The sequence below is a fragment of the Rissa tridactyla genome, chromosome 3 (genome assembly GCF_028500815.1).
Source record: "Rissa tridactyla isolate bRisTri1 chromosome 3, bRisTri1.patW.cur.20221130, whole genome shotgun sequence".
NCBI classification, from domain to species: domain Eukaryota; kingdom Metazoa; phylum Chordata; class Aves; order Charadriiformes; family Laridae; genus Rissa; species Rissa tridactyla.
This window is the reverse complement of record NC_071468.1, coordinates 106,510,029-106,530,859: the sequence shown is the minus strand read 5'-3', so window position 1 is coordinate 106,530,859 and position 20,831 is coordinate 106,510,029. Positions and strand designations below refer to the sequence as shown.

At 41.6% G+C, this 20,831-nt stretch overlaps 1 protein-coding gene across 2 annotated transcripts in view; it reads left to right on the top strand.

Moving 5' to 3' along the window:
• PXDN (peroxidasin) overlaps positions 1-20,831 on the top strand; it is a 94,524-nt gene that overhangs the window by 63,834 nt on the left and 9,859 nt on the right. For both annotated transcript variants that reach the window (XM_054195965.1, XM_054195964.1), the window contains 3 exons: positions 2,608-4,111; positions 4,933-5,067; positions 12,087-12,295. In XM_054195965.1, coding sequence (XP_054051940.1) covers positions 2,608-4,111; positions 4,933-5,067; positions 12,087-12,295 — 1,848 coding nt within the window. The remainder of the gene's footprint in view (positions 1-2,607; positions 4,112-4,932; positions 5,068-12,086; positions 12,296-20,831) is intronic.

Below are 20,831 nucleotides of genomic sequence, written 5' to 3'. Positions count from 1 at the left end.
TCCCTTCTAATCTATATTTCTATGCCATCTTCCTTGCAGTTTGAAAAAGTTATAGCTAATGTTATGTGAATTGAGTTAGACAACTTAATGCTCAGCACCCATCCGTTTAGAAAGCAGAGCCAGAATTTGTGTCTACAATGCAAGGGGTAATTAAGGGTGTGAGACTGGCATTTATGGCAGCCTCCACTCTGCTCAGAAAGCCATTGATTCTAATCCATAGATGAGACATTGCCTCCAATTTGAACTTCTAAACGAAGAAGCTGAAAATTTTATTTTAAATTGGTAATGAAGGTCATTCCACCCAAAGCTTGTAGTCAAGTTGATTTCAGAAATGTGGCTGGCAACCAGGATAACCACAGCAGACGCATGTTTATGTAGACTGCGTGAGTAACGATCATAAGGAAAGAACTCCAGCATGAATGAAGGTCACTTTAAAAGGAGTGTTGTTATAAAGAAGATATGTTTTCTGGGTGTAGTTTTAGAATTAAACTGCCCCAGTAGCCAGCATATTATAATATGTTATCAATAATATCCTCAAAGAGTGTATTTTGCTGCATTACCCAGCGGCACTTACTGGTTTTGCTCTGTGGTTTATTTTTCTTTTTCCTAGTCTGGAGTATTCCATAAAATAATTTATGTATGTCTGCAAGAACAGGTTAGTTTTGTGTAATGCAAGCACTTGGTCTCTGCCTTGCTTTGACTTGTAAACCACTTGGGGTACACGCAGCCTGAGGCTGAGAAAACATAGATCCCCTGACTGAGCACAGGTCCTGTCCCAGCTGAGCAGCTATGAGCAATCCAGTCCCTCTCAAGGCAAAGACAAAGAGGGGCTTTAGGTGGTCTGCTTGAAATTGCCCTGCACCGTAGAAATTAGCAGAGCGCAGCAGTGTGTCTAGCACGCATTTATGTGTTGAATGTAGATGAAGGTCAGTGTCTTTGCAGGCACGCTGTGACCGAGCTCAGGACATTTCCTGACCTCTTGCAAAACTGCATTCAGTTCATATTCTTGAGTGATTACCATCATGGTGGTAACCTTGTGGGCCTGTGGTGGGAACACAGTACCACCGTACATTCACTCATTTCCTTTTTTCCTTCTGCTTTTATTTCGCTTGTTCGGTTTTACTCCTAACTGCAAGCTTTCCACATCAGGAATCGTGGTGGTGTATGATGGTTCCTAGTTGGCTAAAAGTACATCTACATGCCAAATATTCTACCTCTTGGGCTCTCTCCTGGATCCTGGAACCTCTCTCATCCACACTATATATCCCTTAATCACTCCAGGCGTGCCTGTGCTTTGGATCAGCATGACCCATTTAAAGTGAATCTCCCAGTTGTCCCCACTTACTGTGCTTTGGTGTGAGTTGTGGTGTGGTCTTGAACAGTGTGGATTCTTTTCAAATTATGTGAAAAATGTCGTCCAGGGCCACATTCAGTCCAGCAGAACAAAGTAAAGCTTTTCTGAAGGAAACCTGCTGCTGTTGCACAATGGATACAGTAGGGATGTCTTTCTCGACATCAAAAATTTCACTCTACAGACACATTTCTGTTGGTCTATGCAAGTTGATAGTGTAGCTACAGCTACACAAATTAATGACTTTTTTTCCTGAAATGAAGACCAAATGTTTCAAAGAAAAAATCACTGTTAGAATGACTCCTGGTAGGCAGCAGGGACGAGGCACAGCCTGACTGTTCCGCTATTTGCGGTCACCCAACACTGTGTTAAGAGGCCTTAAAGTCTTCAGTCCTTCCACATGCCATCATACCAAAGCAGAGATCATGCAACACATCACCTTAGTTTGAAGTTATAAAAACATAATTCTAATGAATTACAGTATATATTTTGTATATATTATTTTTCTATGAACTGAGAAAAAAAGGCAGGAAAGCGATAAGTGTGTTGTAGTCCCAGAGGTGAATGGTGTGGATTGCAGAGGAAACCTGTGCCAAGTGTTACACAAACACCAGTTTGCTTTAGAAACTAGTTCTGGGTAATGTGAATGTGAGTTACTCCACACCACTTGTCCTAGAGATCGCTCCTCTGTTTAGCTATATTACCTGTGATTTTCTTTAGTGGTTTCTGATGATTTTTTTTTCTAAAATTATGCAACTTTTGCTGTAATAAAGCAAAATAAAGCAAAAATGCTGTAATAAAGCATTACAATAGTAATGTTCAGTGAATTATCAAGTCTCAAAAGATAAAGTCTTGAAATCCATGTAAATGTTACTGGTAGTTTTTTAAATGCTTTTAGTGACACGGGGGAAAACTTCCCATTTTTCTCAATATGAGACTTTTATTTCTGAAAATATCTCTGCTTTCTTAAGTGACCAAATAAGAAATGAGCTTCTTTTGTAAACGTTTTGAAAGTTGTACTTGAATGAGCATTTTACAAAGTTCCCTCCTGACATAATAGTGGCGGTTGCTTAAATGATCTAATACTCTAAAATATGTGTGTATGTGATTATTATTATTCTTTTTAAACAATAGGGATATTTAATCTGGTGGAAAATGCAATATAATAAAATAAAATTGCAAATAAATTCATAGTCTGTGCGGACCATAAGTCTATGAAGTCTTTGACTTTCTCTCTGTCTCTCTTCTGGTTTCAGGTTATCACTATAATGACCTTGTATCCCCACAGTACTTGAATCTGATAGCGAATCTCTCAGGCTGCACAGCCCATCGACGAGTGAACAACTGCTCAGATATGTGTTTCCACCAGAAGTACAGGACACATGATGGAACATGCAACAATCTTCAGCATCCCATGTGGGGCGCTTCTCTGACAGCCTTCGAACGTCTGTTAAAGTCAGTTTACGAAAATGGATTTAATTTGCCTCGGGGAATTGAACCCAGGAGGCTCTCTAATGGCTTTGCACTCCCAATGCCTCGCTTGGTTTCAACTACTCTGATCGGAACAGAAACAATAACTCCCGATGACCAGTACACTCACATGCTCATGCAGTGGGGTCAGTTTCTTGACCACGACCTTGACCTCACCGTGGCTGCCCTAAGCGAGGCCAGGTTTTCGGATGGTCAGCATTGCAGTTCAGTTTGTACAAATGATCCTCCATGCTTTTCCATCATGATACCACCTAATGACCCCAGAGTTCGAAATGGTGCACGCTGTATGTTTTTTGTACGCTCCAGTCCGGTTTGTGGAAGCGGCATGACATCTCTCCTGATGAATTCTGTGTACCCACGAGAACAGATCAACCAGCTGACTTCATACATCGATGCATCCAATGTGTATGGCAGTTCAGACCACGAAGCACTAGAAATCAGAGACCTGGCAAGTCAAAGGGGCCTTCTGAGACAGGGCATCGTACAGAGATCTGGCAAGCCCCTTCTTCCATTTGCTACTGGCCCACCGACAGAATGTATGAGAGATGAAAATGAGAGCCCAATTCCCTGCTTTTTAGCTGGTGATCAGCGTTCTAACGAACAGCTGGGCCTTACCAGCATCCACACGTTGTGGTTTAGAGAACACAACAGAATTGCCACAGAGCTACTGCAACTCAATCCACACTGGGATGGTGACACAATATATCATGAAACACGCAAAATTGTTGGTGCAGAAATGCAACACATAACATTTAGCCACTGGCTACCTAAGATCTTTGGAGAGGTAGGCATGAAGATGCTTGGCGAATATAAGGGTTATGATCCCAGTGTTAATTCTGGCATAACTAATGAGTTTGCAACTGCCGCTTTTAGGTTTGGTCACACACTCATTAATCCTTTTCTGTATCGACTGGATGAGAACTTTGAACCTATTCCACAAGGCCATCTACCTCTTCATAAGGCATTCTTCTCTCCATTTCGGATTGTAAATGAAGGAGGCATTGATCCACTTCTAAGGGGATTGTTTGGTGTTGCTGGTAAGATGCGTGTCCCATCACAATTACTCAATACAGAATTAACAGAAAGACTCTTCTCCATGGCACGTACTGTGGCTTTAGATCTGGCAGCTATGAATATTCAGAGAGGCAGAGATCATGGAATTCCTCCCTACCATGATTTTAGAGTTTACTGTAATCTTTCTTCAGCTCAGACTTTTGAAGATCTGAAAAATGAAATTAAGAATCCTGAAATCAGGGAGAAACTTAGCAGGTGAGCCTGAGAGGAAGAAAAACAATCAATTTTCTAAATGTGCATGCAAAATTAGTAGTTAAATGTCTTATCTAGAAGAAAATATTTGTTAAGAAAGGGCTAAAGGAATTTTTTAAAGAAACTTCCATCTGTACCAGGAAACAGATGTGGGAAATTCCCACATGCAGACAATTTCTCCACTTCCATATCTCTGTGAACAATAAGAAGCTAATATATACTGTATGCGTTCATTAAAGTATTAATTTGAAGTATCTGGGTTTTATAAATGCTGTTAAATATGAATGTTATTTCAATGTAAGGTCTTATTTAATGTCAGTCTCATGCAAGTATTTACATGTTCGGTTCCATCCATTCTGTACAGTAAAACAATCGGGAATATTGTTCACTGTATTTTCATGTGGACATCCTTCGCTACCAGTAATCTGCTCTTCTTTAGAGCATCAGTGTTTGAAAATTAGTCTTTAGCTTCCTGCCACTCCTAGCTTATCTACACAAAATCAAAGACGGAGAATTAGTCTCAGCTACAGTAAAAGAAAAAGTGTACAGAGGGGCTGGAAAAATAAATGGTTCTACAAATTCAGAAGAAAGCTACTAGGAGAAAGGAAATTGTGTGGTAGACTTGCAGACCCCTGTGATGTTACTCTCAGATACAACCTGCATTTATGGTGTATACACCCACAGGTTGTAGACAAAAGACAGCACAATCACTGTCGTTTTGACTGTCATTTGTTCACATCTCTTGCCCTTATTTTTACCACATACTGCTTATTTTCTAAATGTAAAATATTTGATGTTAGATATTTATGTTTTTCTCTTTACAGGTTGTATGGTTCCCCACTGAACATAGACCTATTTCCTGCTCTGATGGTAGAAGACTTAGTTCCAGGGAGCCGACTGGGGCCAACTTTGATGTGTCTGTTAAGCACACAGTTTAGGCGTATTCGGGATGGAGACAGGTAAATTGAAATACCAAGGAAACCAAAAGTAATTTTAAATTGAGGATGTTTAATAACAGTTGCAATGTCTTGATTCCAAATCAAGCTGCATCTTGTTTTCATTTATGATTTTAATGTGTAATTGAAAAGATGAAGAATGCAGGTTTAAAGTACTGTTAAGAAGCTATGATTAATTTATTTTTTAAATCCATAACTTTTTGTGGGGAATATGTCATACTGACGTCCAAAAAGCACCACAGCCAACACATGCTGCTTAAGCATTGGACTGCAAGATAAAAATTAATTAATGAGTTTCCTTTCACCAGTTAATCAAGTCACTTACCTTTCTGAAAAGTGGATGTTGCTCATCTCCTTTCATTGGTATTTAAGTGTTTTATTGGCAAAGGAATTGTAGTAGTTAAGACACTCCCCCCCCCCGCATCTTCATTACGTAAGCATGGGTTGGAAAAGCGTTCCTCTGTGTATATAACCCCTATACATATTTCAGTGTAAGTGATCTGTGCACCAAAAGAGTATTAAAAGCAGAGAGGCTATCCCAAAGAACAGAGTTTGATAATTGTTCTTAAATTACTTTACATGCACATTACGAGCAATTTCTCATTTTCAGTTTCTACAGTACCTGAAGTAAGAAAATGGTCATTGCCTAGACCTCCCTCCTGGGGCAGGGATAGGCGCAGACCTGCCTGCAAAAGGTGGGCCTGGGTGAAGGACCGCCTGCAGCAGGTGGGTGAGCTGCAGGAAGGGATGAGGAGGCTGCGTAGCATCAGTGGGGCTGAGAAGGAGATAGACAGCTGGTTCCAAGCACAGTCTGCAGTGGACCCACAGCCCACAGCCAAACAACCAAGAACTCCCACAGTGACACACAGAGAAGGGAGGGGGGCCAGTAATGCAGAAGAATGGAAGCTTGTGATGGCAAGGACCAGCCAAGAGGAAGAGACTTCCCCCAAAACCTGAGGTGCCCTTGCAGAACTGCTTCACCGCTCTGTAGACTGAAGAGGAAAGACTAGTCACCAGGAGAGATGCTGGAGCTGAGTAAGGCAGCCCGAGCTGCTCCCCCTGTAACAACCAGTGCAACTAAGAAAAGGTGATGGGTGACAGTAGTAGGCAACTCTCTTCTAAGAGGTACGGAGGCACCCGTTTGCTGACCTGACACACTCTCTAGAGAGGTGTGCTGCTCACCGGGGGCTCATATCAGGGATGCCACCAATGCTACCAACACTTGTACCGTCCGCTGAGTATTATCCACTGCTGTGGTTTCACTTGGGGATGAGTGAAACAGTCTGAGGAGTATCAAGAAGGATTACAGAGCCCTGGGATTGGTGGTAAGGGACTCTGGAGCACAGGTAGTTTTTTTTAGCAATCCTGCCAGTCGAAGGGAAGGGGTTGAAAGGAGCAGTCGAATCTGTTGAGTTAACAAATGGTTACAGGACTGGTGCCACAGCCAGGGGCTCAGCAACTTAGACCATGGGACTCAGCAACTTAGACCATGGGACTCATTTTGAGAAACCAGATCTACTGGGGGCTGGTGGGCTCCATCTATCAGAGAAGGGGAAGAGCATCTTCAGTCAGAGGCTTGCCAAGCTGGTGAAGAGGGCTTTAATCAAAAGTTGCCGGGGAAAGGGAACCTCCAGCCATCCCATGCCTACCAATTTGATGCCAGCACCAGCAATAGATGCCCAGGGCCTGGAAAAAGATCACAGATCAGCAGGAGAGCACCTGGAGTGCAGCACAAAGGAATTCCAGCCACTCCAGCCAGTAAGTCAGCTTCATCGGGGGGTCCAACTTAAATGCCTCTATGCAAACGCACATAGCATGAGGAATAAACAAGAGGAGTTAGACACGCGCACACACCTGCAGGGCTATGATCTTATTGGCATCATAGAGACATAGTAGGATGGCCTTTATGACTGGACTGTTGGAATGGAAGGATACAGGCATTTTAGGAAGGACAGGCAAGGGAGATGAGGAGGGGGTGTCACCCTTTATGTCAATGACCAGCTGGAGTGCATGGAGCTCTGTCTGGGGATGGATGAGGAGCTGACCGAGAGCTTATGGGTGAGGATTAAAGGGAAGGCAGGGACAGGTGACATTACAGTGGGGGTCTGCAACAGACCACCAGACCAGGAAGACCAAGGCCCTCTATAGACAGATAGGAGCAGCCTCACGTTCCCAAGCCCTGGCCCTCATGGGGGACCTCAGCCACCCCTATATCTGTTGGGAGGGACAACACAGCAGGACATAAGCAATCCAGGAGGTTCCTGGAATGCATTGATGGTAACCTCCTTCTCCAAGTGATAGCAGAGCCAATGAGGAGAGATGCAATGCTGGACCTTGTTCTCACCAACAAGGAGGGGCTAGTGGGGAATGTGAAGCTCAAGGGTAGCCTTAGCTGCAATGACCACGAGATGGTGGAGTTTGAGATCCCTAGGGCAGCGAGGAGGTCACACAGCAAGCTTACTATCCTGGACTTTAGCAGTGCAGTCTTTGGCCTCTTCAGGGATCTGCTTGGAGAGTACCATGTAATAGATAAAGCCCTGAAGGGGCCCAAGAAAGCTGGTTAATATTCAAGGATCACTGCCTCCAAGCTCAGGAACAATGCATCCCAACACAGAAGTAGTCGGGCAAAAATGCTAGGAGGCCTTCATGGATGAACAAAAAGTTCTTGAACAAACTCAAACACAAAACAGAGGCCTAAAGAGGGTGGAAGCAAGGACATGTAGCCTTGTGCCCAGGTGGCCAAGAAGGCCAACAGCATACTGACTTGTATCAGGAATAGCGTGGCCAGCAGGAGCAGGGAAGTGATGGTGCCTCTGTACTCGGCACTGGTGAGGTCTCACCTCGAGTGCTGTGTTCAGTTCTGGGCCCCTCTGTACAAGAGGGACATTGAATTCCTGGAGCGTGTCCAGAGGAGAGCTACCAGGCTGGTGAGGGGTCTGGAGACCAGGTCATATGAGGAGAGGCTGAGGGAGCTGGGCATATTTAGCTTGGAGAAGAGGAGGCTGAGGGGAGACCTCATTGCCCTCTACAACTACCTGAAAGGAGGTTGTAGAGAGGTGGGTGTTGGCCTCTTCTCCCAAGTAAATAATGACAGGACCAGAGGAAATGGTCTGAAGTTGCAGCAGGGGAGGTTTAGATTAGATATTTGGAAGAATTATTTTACTGAAAGAGTGGTCAGGCACTGGAACAGCCTGCCCAGGGAGGTGGTTGAGTCACCATCCCTAGAGGTATTTAAGCAACGTGTAGATTTGGCACTTCAGGGCGTGCTCTAGTGGCAGAGATTGTAGGGGATTTTTTGTGTGTGTATGGTTGGACTTGATGATCTCAAAGGTCCTTTCCAACCATGCAGATTCTATGATTCTAGGAATACAGAGAAATTGTCCGAGCACCCAGGGATCACGTTAGGAAAGCTAAAGCCCTGACAGAATTAAATTTGGCCAGGGTCATCAAGGGCAATAAGAAAGGCTTCTGTAGGTACATCAGTGAAAAAAGGAAGACTAGGGAAAACATGGGCGCTCTCCAGAAGGAAACAGGACACCACATTACCTGGGATATGGAGAAGGCTGAAGTACTCAATGATTTTTGTGCCTCAGTCTTCACCGGCAAGTGCTCTTAGCCACACTGCCCAAGTCGCAGAAGGCAAGGGCAGGGAATGGGAGAATGAAGAACTTCCCACTGTAGGAGAAGATCATGTCTGAGACCATCTAAAGAACCTGAAGGTGCACAAATCCATGGGACCTGATGAATTGCATCTGTGGGTGCTGAGAGAACTGGTGAATGAAGTTGCTAAGCCACCATCCATCATATTTGAGAAGTCGTGGCAGCCTGGTAAAGTTCCTACCAACTGGAAAAGGGGAAACATAACCCCCATTTTCAAAAAGGGGAAAAAAAAGAAGACAGGGGGAACTACAGGCCAGTCAGTCTCACCTTTGTGCCCAGCAAGATCATGTAGCATATCCTCCTGGAAACTCTGCTAAGGCACGTGGAAAATAAGGAGGTGATCAGTGACAGCCAACATGGCTTCACTAAGGGCAAATCGTGCCTGCACACATTTGGTGGCCTTCTACAATAGGGTTACAACGTTGGTGGACAAGGGAAGAGCAACTGACATCATCTGCCTGGACTTGTGCAAAGCATTTGACACTGTCTTGCATGACATCCTTGTCTCTAAGTTGGAGAGACCTGGATTTGATGGATGGACCACTTGGTAGATAAGGAATTGGCTAGATGGCTGCATTCAAAGTATTGTGATCAATGGCTCAATGTCCCAAGTGGCGACCAATGACGAGTGGTGTTCCTTGGGGTCCATACTGGGACTTGTGCTGTTTAACATCTTTGCTGGTGACATGGACAGTGGGACTGAGTGCACCCTCAGCAAGTTTGCTGATGATACCAAGCTGCGTGGCGCGGCCGACCCCCTGGAGGGAAGGGATGCCATCCAGAGCGACCTGGACCTCTTGAGCCCATGTGAACCTCATGAAGATCAGCCAGGTGAATTGCAAGGTCCTGCAAGTGGGTCGGGATATCCCAAGGACAAATACAGCCTGGGCAGAGAATGGATTGAGAGCAGCCCTGAGGAGAAGGACTTGGGGGTGCTGGTTAATGAGAAGCTCAACATGGGCCAGCAATGAGTGTTTGCAGCCCAGAAAGCCAACCGTATCCTTTCCCGGCTGCATCAAAATAAGAATGGCCAGCAGGTCAAGGGAGGTGATTCTGACCCTCTATTCTGCTCTTGCAAGACCCCACCTGGTGTACTGTGTTCAGCTCTGGAGCCCCAAACATAAGAAGGACATGGACCTGTTGGAGTGAGTCCAGAGGAGGACCACAGTGAAGACAGGCTAAGAGAGTTGGGGTTGTTCTGCCCAGAGAGACGTTATAGCAGCTTTCCAGTACCTAAAGGGGTCCTACAGGAAAGACGGGAGCCTACAGGAAAGCTACGCTTCTCTTTATCAGGGAGTGTAGTGGTAGGATGAGCGGTGATGGTTTTAAACTGAAAGAGGGTAGATTTAGTTAGATATTAGGAAAAAATTATTCGCTGTCAGGGTAGTGAGACAGTGGAACAGGTTGCCCAGGGAAGCTGTAGATGCCCCATCCCTGGAAGTGTTCAAGGCCGGGTTGGAGGGGCTTTGAGTAACCCGGTGTAGTGGGAGGTGTCCCTGCCCATGAAAGGGGGGGGTGGAACTAGGTGATCTTTAAGGTCCCTTCCGACCCAAACCATTCTATGATTCTACGATTGCTGTTGTTACAGCAGACAGATCTCCTTTGAGTACTTTCATCACACTCATTCGGAATCTGAAAATCAACATTTCCCTCATTTTAACATAATTTGTGACCCAGAATTCTGGTTTTTGGCTATCATGGGGCTAGAAATACTTATGCTGATTAGTCCCATCCTAGTGAAAGGGAAACAGAGGAAGAATTTTGGAAATCAGATTTGATTGACTTTATCTAATGTTATTTGCTTTATGTAAGTTATAACATTGCTACTTAAGATACTATAAAGGCTTTTTTATTTCTGTAGTCAGTAACACAAGCCTTTTTGTATGCATTTTTAAAAAACTACTTTCTTACATAAAAATCTGTTTAAAAATTAAGCTGTGAAACGTAAAACTCTTACGCTTGGAGGCAGAGGGAGTAAAAGGAGAAATATATGCAGTATGAGCTCCAGATTGCTGGTGACAAGTACCTATTTGTGTCACAACAGGATAATAATACTGCTTTTTTTGTCCATTTACATTTTTCCAGCAAAAACATTTCTTCTTTTTTTTTTTTCTTTTCTGAAAAAACATTTAGAAACTATAGGAGAACATAGGAAATGGGATTCTGCTGTCCAAAGAATACAAATGTTTTGAAGCAACATGCCAGCAAATAGTAAAATATTATTAGACATAATGAAAGCAACTTTCACTTCTTTGAAAAGCCTTTACAAAGGGCAGAGGATCAAAGCTGCCAGCACCACGCAAAACAAATGTGCCTGTGCAGGGAAAAGGAGTGATGTTTGAAGGGAGTCTGACTTCATGTCACAAGGGAAATTTCAGAATCTGTTTTTCTGATCCTAGTTCTTGGAAACTCAATGGCCACTGTTCAGTGCCTTATGAAAATGATACAATAAGTATGTAAAATGAAATTTGTTGACCATTCTTCTAAGTTTAGTATAAAATTGTTATTGATTTTCATAAAGTTTGAAGATCCTCCTACTTGTTTTTGGTGTAAACAGGTGGAAAAAAGTATTGCTATAGAATTATAACTTTACAGTTTTGTGAGACGTAAATGATACCACAGTGAGCAAATCTTAGATGTTAGAATAGTGTAAAATGTTTTCAAATCCTGGACAGTAACTTAAAATATTTTCCTTTACTATGGCTGGCTTGCTTTTCATAGTAATGTATTATTTATATTTTCTGTTGGTAACCGGCTTTTAGCCCTTTATGTATGAAAAATAAATTATTCAAAACCACAGCGTTTCTTCCTTCAATATAATGAATTAACTGAGCATATGTTAATAAGTCCCTGAATTAATGTAGCCATTAAAATATTTTTACAGAAAAAAAACTTCCTTAGTAAATTAAACAATAATTAAACAGATTATTTTGATAATAAACCTAGGTATAGATTAACCATTCTTGTAATCTCAGCAATTCTATCAAAATTTTTTTCATACCTATAGGAAAGTTGTCTGGAGAAAGAAATCTGTGATAATTTAAGCCTCTACCTTTAAAAGAACCTTAAACTTGGTAATCTAGTGCCATTTTAGATGTCCAAAGATGCCCAAGACATCAAAATGAGACTGGAAGAGAAGTCAAAGGATTTGCTGGAGACTTGGGCTCTTCCAGAGTGTCAGCATGACACCAAGTAGGCCTGAAGTGACACCAAGCACTTACATCCCTCAGATACAATGTAAAGTTGAGAACAGGATTTACAGAATAATTAATTAAATTCTGAATACAGTATTGCAATATCTCTGGAAAACTGCATGTTTTGGGTTTTTTACTAACAAACTTGTCTTTTCTGTGAGATTACAGGTTATGGTATGAGAACCCAGGTGTGTTCACGCCTGCTCAGCTCACTCAGATCAAGCAGACATCTCTTGCCAGAGTTTTGTGTGACAATGGTGACAACATAACCAGGGTACAGCATGATGTCTTTAAGGTGGCTGAATTCCCACATGGATATAGTAGCTGTGATGACATTCCTAAACTGGACCTCAGGATGTGGCAAGATTGCTGTGAAGGTCCGTATACAGATGTATTAATGTGCGCTTTTTTTAGTGTCTGTTCATTTTATTTAAGAAGATATTTGATTGTTGTTCAGTTTCCGTTAAGATGTTACAAACTCAAATCTGGAGCACAACTCTTGTTAAGTGAGTGATTGTTCCATATTTTATATTAAATAGACACATTCTAAACATCGCATAGACTTGAGCATTGCATGGTGTACATAACTGCTTTCCTGTTTTCTTTTGTTGATAAATATTCTTGTTCACTGCCATCTCCTTCAAAAGTTAGGACAGATGGGTGATTTGTGTTTCTTCAGAATTAAACTATCTACAGAAAAAGGGTTTACTTAGCTGCATGAAGGGCAGAACACTGAGAATCCCATGTTGCTTGGTAGCTTGTATGTTGGCTTCTGTCTCATGTACGGATTTTCTGCATGGCCTCTCCTTAGCCATCGTGATATCAGACTTCACTGTATCTGTAACATAGTTAGAAGGTCCCTTTCCAAGAGAATCTTCTGGGTCACAGAGATTTGCAGAACGATTTGCAGTAGCATCAACAACAAAATACTTCAGAGGACAGTGACCTCTCTTTATTGGGATCTCCTTGACAATGTTGTTATCACTTTCTTTGACAAAACTTGAATGATGTGCCCTGGCTGAAAAAGTATATTCAGGAATTTTGGGAACTTCTATGTGGAACTCTGATTATCTAGAAATTGCTGTCAAACAAATTACTAACTGTAAAAAAAACTTGTTCTTATCAGAGAGGGCAATGGTACTATCAGTTGATGATTATTAGAATCTTATAATTTACCTAGTAAAAGCCTAGCTTTCAATACCAGTATCTTGTAGATTTGCTGATGAAAGATAGCCGGATCTGAGTTCTTCGTCTTTTCTACTGCTGATTCTCTTGACTTTATTCCTGCTGAGTAGACTGTTCAATATTTCAAAAGTTATGCATGAATAAAGAACCAGTGGATTTTATTTCTGAGAGAGGTCACACTCTTCCACTAGTGTCCATTTAACTCTTTTGATAAGATATAATTGTCCTCAGTGAGGGAGAGTCCTTTGGTGATATAGCTCAGAATTTAAGGCAGTAGGTGAAGGGTAAACTGATGGTGGGTGTCCCTTCAACCTCGTACAGATACAGTAAAGACTGAGGAAGGATTCTAACTAGTGTGATTTTACCATGAGAACAAATTCAGGTATCATTAAGAATGAAAAAAAGTAGATAGAGAGTTACTATTCAAAGATATTGCACAATTTAGCTTTTTAACTGACTACTGTATTGTCTTGTCCAGTAAACAACTCTTTAAATAATAAATCACTGACTAAGAAAGTTCTTTCTTGGAGGACTTGAGAATGTTCAAAATGCCAGTTATCTGTATGAGACTAGGAGAAATAAATACTTTAGATTTCAATGAAATATTGCACAATTTCCCCCAGATGTCATTTCAGGTCTTACTCTAATTTTTACCAGGATTTTTTTTTTAGGTTATTCAGATTTTTTAGACAACACTTACCAGGTTTACCATTCCCAAATAGATGATAATAGCTTATAAAACTCTAGATATGGTTCTTGGATTGTAATTATAATGCAAAGTCTTCCAGAGTCTCTTCAAATAACCCTGACATATGCTAGAAGCATTGAGAGAAAATCAATTATCACTCTTCAAATGCTTTACCATAAGCAAATAAATCATATTCTACCAGTTCAGGGTAAGTTCACTTTGCCATGGTTTGTGAAGCTTGGCAGACAGTTTCAGAAATACATTAATTATATTGATTTGGAAAAATTGCAAAGCTGTTCTGAGAAATTATGTGTTGATTCTCTAAATGTTATGTTATCACTGAGCCTTCTAGAGCAGATGTTATCTTTGGAAAGTCTTTAGAGTATTCAGCCATTCAACAGCCTAGCTTGTATTTTAATTCAAGAATGTTGCTACCAGAGAGTACTACTGGATGCAGTGCAGTTAGACAACTGCCAAGCAAAAGAAAGAGTAAATAACTAACGTTCTTTAAAAAATTGCCTGTCTGTATCAGCTTCTTCCAAACTGTTTTGAAGTCTATGCAGAGGTTAATGAAGTAAAAACCATGTATTGAACTGCTTTCCTTCTTGGATGAACGGGTGTGACGTTTTCTGTGGGAATCCAGGTTTAAACAATTAAAAAAAATTTCTTTCATTCTGCGGCACTTGGGACTCACCACTACTCTGAGGTGGGAGGCATACACAGCATACACTCAGGAACAGCATTTACTTTAAGTTAAATACATTCTGGGTTTTTGTTTCTTTGAACTTATTATTGTTTATTTAAAATAAAAATTAAACCATTCTCCACATTTAAAATACTTCTGATTATTTTATAATTGAAATTATCCTGAATTAAAATTTAGAATACAGAGTATTGTTCATTGCACCTTATGTACGTTTAATAAGTGACCCATACATTCAGCTCTTTCAGGTTGGTTAAAAAACACATCTGTTTTTGTTATCCTTCCTGTTTTGTTCAAGTCAAAATACTTTTCCATATGAAGAACAGAAAAGCTTCTTAGTTACAAAAACCTACTTCTTAGATTTCTTGAGTAAAGCTTGTATTTATTTCTCATAAAGCAGAGAATTATTCCTTTTTATAATAACAATACCAGATTACCTTTAGATTTCAGTTAAAGAATTATACAACAGTTTATGGTGGGAAAAAGAAGGCGTTCCACTGAGGTACACAAGTTTTTCTTCTGATTTCCTTCACTTTTTGCCTTTTTTTGTCTTGTCAGAGAGGGTGAGGAATTTACTGCAGCATTTCAGTTGAGCAAAGAGCATCCAAGCTTCAGATTTCCCAAACAAGAAACTTCTAGTGCTTTTTTCAGGCTCTCTATTGCAAAAAAAGACGACTTTTATTTTTTTGGTAATTTTAAATGAAAAAATTCTTTAGCCTTTTGTTTTATGTCAAACAATGATCCAGGAGAAAGTGATTCAGACAAGATGCAAATCAGCCTCCTAAGTGTAAACTGATATAGGAAGACAGTTTTTCTCAACTGTTTCTCAGTTAACAACCAATGTATCTCCTCTATCAGATATTGTTCTTTTTTATTCAATTCAGATAAACAGCCTTATACAAATTATAATTAAACATGTTTAAATCCCACTGAATTTTATTAGAAGAGTTGAGACATATTCTTAATCAGAGTGCATTTATACATGGTCTTCCAGTAGAATAGATCTATATTTATGAATTCCTGCATTTTAAGACCAGACCAACAGCTATGCTATCTGTTGCTTCTGTACTGACCTCTTTGATTTAAGCATTGCTCCTAGGAAGCCATCAACTATTTGTTTTAACAATTGATTGTGCGTTATTCTAAGTTAAAAATCGTCTGGCTTCTACTTCTAGTACCATATCTTATGCACTTCTTATTATGCCCTTTCATCTTCAATGAAAATACTAAGCAACGCTGGGCTAAGCGCTAATGCTGTGGAAGACTAACATTTAAAAATGTTAACAGTCTTCTCAGTGTGAGGCTGCAAGATCTATTGTGACAATGGAAACTCTTCAAAATACCAAAATGATGCAATTTGTGCCTGAACATGTTTTCTCTTTACATGGATCTTTTGGTGTCGTTCTGTCATGTAATATTTATTTTTGTTTTCTACATTCAAATGTATCATTTTACATTTACATTTGAAGACAGTGTCTATGAGCTCAATAACAATTCAGACTATGCCAGGCTACTAAAATAAAAATTCCATTTTAAGGATTACATCCCTTTTTATTTGAATAGAAGTGTATTTAATATAGTCCATCATTTCTGCATGATTAACGATTTTAATGAGAGAATAATTTTTATTTATATTTCACCCAAACCAAGAATATTTTATCTTTTTCAAGTATCCTCTAATTCATAAACTTATAATAAGGAGACCTTATTATGACATTGCTTTGTCTTTGCTACGAGGGGTCTCGGCCCATAGCTGCCATCCCTAGTGAAAAGCAGTAAGCTGTCATTCATTGTGTTAATGAGTTCCCAAATCTAAGATCCCAGACTGTTGAAATCCCACTGCTGGCAGTAGAGAAAGAGATGCCTCTAGAAGACAATTCAGGCTGCAATCTCTTCCTGTGTTAATGTCCATTGACTGTAAGGGAGACATGGGTAGGAAAGCGTCCTAATGGAGGCGTCTCTGTGATTTCTGCAAAACTAGGCATTTGGAGCCTTTGCTTCTTCCCTGTGGACCGTTACTGCCTTTCTAAGACACTGATACCTTCACAGTCTAATGGACAGGTCAGTTCTTGGTGTCCTTACTTTTCAAATTTCCAAATTCCTGTGGATTTTCAGTCTGTCTGAAATTGTTTTTTCTCACTGATTTTGATATTTATTTTCCAAAGGTGCATGGGTTTTGATCTGCAAAACTTTTTAACTAGTCCTGCTTAATTTTTCTGCTGGAGAGACTGGATTTTCTTCGGTTTGGTGTCAAGAACCTAATGGTTCTCCTTTATCTTCCTACACTCCATCCAAAACCTACTCAGATCACAAAGACATGATATGTTTTTAAATGTCTTTAGGCTATCATTAGCCATATACGAACAATTTATATACTCATGTTCTGTAAATTATATGGATAATTGCTTTCCCAGTGATGTCTGGGCCTTCTAGTTTTGGTGGCATCAGTCTGTGAGCTTCAATGTCAACTACAGAAAACATCTTTATTACTAGAATTCCAAAGTATGTTAGCTGGCAGATAATAGCCTGAGTTGTCACTTCAACCTTCTACACCATTATTTTTGTTGAGATGTTTATAATAATGTTTATGCAAAATACATATGTTCCAATCTGAGCAGATTACTGCAGATTTTACACCAACATATTACATTTTTTGCTGCTATTTGATTTATCGTTTGTTAGAAAGTCCTATTCAACAGAAGAAATGAAGAGGTGCAGTGTGATGTGAAGGGATGTGACCTTATTAGCAATAACAAAACCAGCTATTTTGAGTTAGGACTTCATTTGAGGTGCAAAGTCTTTTTCCTATGTTGTGTAATTTTTAAGTAGCTGCTTTGTCAAAACATCTACTCAAATATTCTGGCATTTCAGACATTTTCAGTGTTTCTCTTCCCTTTTACTGCTCCCACTGGCACAACTAGTTCTTAGATACATACAAATGCTTACAGTAACAGCAACAACTTAATTCACTAAGTTAAATCTCAGAATCATAGAATCATTTAGGTTGGAAAAGACCCTTGGGATCATCAAGTCCAACCATCAACTCCACTCTACAACGTTCTCCCTTACACCATCTCCCCTAACACCACATCTAAATGACTCTTAAACACATTCAGGGATGGTGACTCCCACCACCTCCCTGGGCAGCCTATTCCAGTGTCTGACCACTCTTTCTGTGAAGAATTTTTTCCTAATGTCCAGCCTAAACCTACCCTGCTGCAGCTTGAACCCATTCCCTCTTGTTCTATTGCTAATTACCTGTGAGAAGAGACCAGCACCAACCTCTCTACAGTGTCCTTTCAAGTAGTTGTAGAGAGTGATGAGGTCTCCCCTCAGCCTCCTTTTCCTCAAACTAAACAGTCCCAGCTCCTTCAATCGCTCCTCATAAGATTTCTTCTCCAGGCCCTTCACCAGCTTCGTTGCCCTCCTCTGCCCTTGCTCCAGCACCTTGATATCTCTCTTGTATTGAGGTGGGCACAACACTCAAGGTGTGGCCTCACCAGTGCTGAGTACAGGGGGACAATCACCTCCCTCCTTCTGCTGGTCGCACTATTTCTAATACAAGCCAGGATGGCACTGGCTTTCTTGGCCACCTGGGCACACTGCTGGCTCGTATTCAGCCGCTTGTCAATTAGAACGCTCAGGTCCTTTTCTGCCAGGCAGCTCTCCAGCCACACTTCCCCAAGCCTGTAGCGATGCATGGGGTTGTTGTGGCCCAAGTGCAGGACCCAGCACTTGGCCTTGTTGAAGCTCATACCGTTAGCGTTGGCCCATCGGTCCAATCTATCCAAGTCTCTCTGTAGAGCCTCCCTGTCCTCATGCAGATCAACACTCCCGCTTAGCTTCGTGTCATCTGGAAACTTGCTGATGATACACTCTATGTCCTTATCAAGGTCATCAATAAAGATGTTAAACAGAAATGATCCCAACACTGAGCCCTGAGGGACACCACATGTGACCAGCTGCCAGCTGGATTTAACTCCACTGGCCACCGCTCTTTGGGACCGCCCATCCAGCCAGTGCTTGATCCAGCAGATCGTATGCTCATCCAGGCCATGAGCCACCAGTTTTTCCATGAGAATTCTATGGGGGACAGTGTCAAATGCTTTTTGAAAGTCTAGGAAGACAATATCCACAGCCTTTCCCTCATCCAATGATCAGGTGATCTTGTCATAGAAGGAGATCAGGTTCGTCAGGCAGGACCTGCCTTTCCTAAACCCATGCTGACTAGGCCTGATCCCCTGGTTGTCCATTATATGACTTGTAATGGCACTCAAGATGATCTGCTCCATGACCTTCCCTGCTACCGAGGTCAGACTGACAGGCCTATAGTTTCCTGGATCCTCCTTTCTGCCTTTTTTCTAGATGGGTGCTACATTTGCTACCCTCCAGTCCACTGGGACCTCCCCAGTTATCCATGACTTCAGGTAGATAAGGGAAAGTTGCTTGGCAAGCACGTCTGCCAACTCTTTCAGCACTCTTGGATGTAACCATCCGATCCCATAGACTTGTGCGCATCCAAGTGGCATAGCAGGTCACTGATCACTTCCTCTTTCATTGTGATGACCTTGTTCAGCTTCCCCTCCCTGTCTCCTAGCTCACGAGGCTGGGTGCCCAGGGAACAGCTCGTTCCACTGCTAAAGTCTGAGGCAAAGCAGGCATTGAGCACCTCAGCCTTTTCCTCATCCTTTGTGACTATGTTTCCCTCTGCATCCAGTAAGGGAGGGAGATTTTCCCTAATCCTCCTTTTGTTGTTAATGAATTTATAGAAACATTTTTTGTTATCCTTAACAGCTGTAGCTAGGTTGAGCTCTAGCTGCGCTTTGGCTCTCCTAATTTTCTCCCTGCACAGCTTTGCTATATCCTTACAGTCTTCATGAGAGACCTGCCCCCTCTTCCAGAGGTGATAGACTCTCCTTTTGTTCTTGAGGTCCAGCCAAAGGTCCCTATTTAGCCAGGCCGGTCTCCTTCCCTGCCTACTTGTTTTTCGGCACATGGGGAAGCCTCCTCCTGTGCCTTTAAGACTTCTCTCTTGAAGTATGTCCAGCCTTCCTGGGCTCCTGTATCCTTCAGGGCAGCCTCCCAAGGGATTTTGTCCAGCAGTCTTCTGAACAGTTTGCCCTCTGTAAGTCTAAGGTGGCAGTTTTACTAAGCCCTTTGCTTGTTTCGCCAAGAATCAGAAATTCGACCATCTCATGATCACTGTGCCCTAGACGGCCACCAACCTTTACTTCCCCTACAAGTTCTTCCCTGTTCACAAGAAGCAGGTCCAGGAGGGCACCTTCCCTTGTCGGCTCACTTACCAGCTGCATGAGGAAGTTATCTTCCACACATTCCAGGAACCTCCTGGATTGTTCCCTCTCTGCTGTGTTGTATTCCCAGCAGATATCTGGGAGGTTAAAGTCCCCCACAAGAACAACGGCAAGTGACTGCGAGATTTCCCCCAGCTGCTTATAGAAAGTTTCATCCGCCTTACTGCTTTGGCTGGGAGGTCTATAGCAGACTCCCACAGCAATATCAGCTTTATCGGCCCTTAACCTAATCCAGACACTCTCCACCCCATCATCACTATACTTGATTTCCGAGCTCTCACAGCATTCTCTAACATACAGGGCCACTCCTCCACCTCTCCTTTCCTGTCTGTCCCTCCTGAAGAATATGTAGCCATCGACTGTGGCACTCCAGTCGTGTGAGGCATCCCACCACGTTTCTGTGATAGCCACTATGTTGTAGTTCCCCTGGTGCATCATGGCTTCAGGCTCCCCCTGTTTGTTGCGCATACTGCGTGCATTGGTATAGATGCACAGAAAACTGATGTATAATCAAATAGAAGCAGTAGTTACATTATAAGTGCTTTTCTTCACATTCCCTTAGTCTCTCAAGTTGTTTCGGTTTAATCTACTGTTAGATTAATTCTCCTTGACCCAGACTTTGAGAGGTGATTGACTGGGAATTAAGAGTGTTCCATACTTCTAAATGTCAGATTTTTTTTCTGTGCAATTTACATTAGAGGTGCACTTTTAAAACCTCATGGGAAATAGGGGATTTTCGGAAGACGTGAACACTGCTTCAGTATTCAAATGGATTATCTTGACACTTGTGTGTAACAATACCTAGCTTCTGGAAGAAAATGTCCATAGAGAAAAGGAATTATTACATTGCTCTTAAACATTCAGAAAATGTGCAGAAAATGAATTGGACTGGGTATACCTAATTTGGGGAAATTTTAGATAGGCTGAAAAAAGCAGAAGTTTAGGCTAATTTTTCTCATTTAATGTAACTGCTAAGCTATTCTTCATTTAAAAGAAGATATAAACTCCGTGGTTTAGGCCTTCTG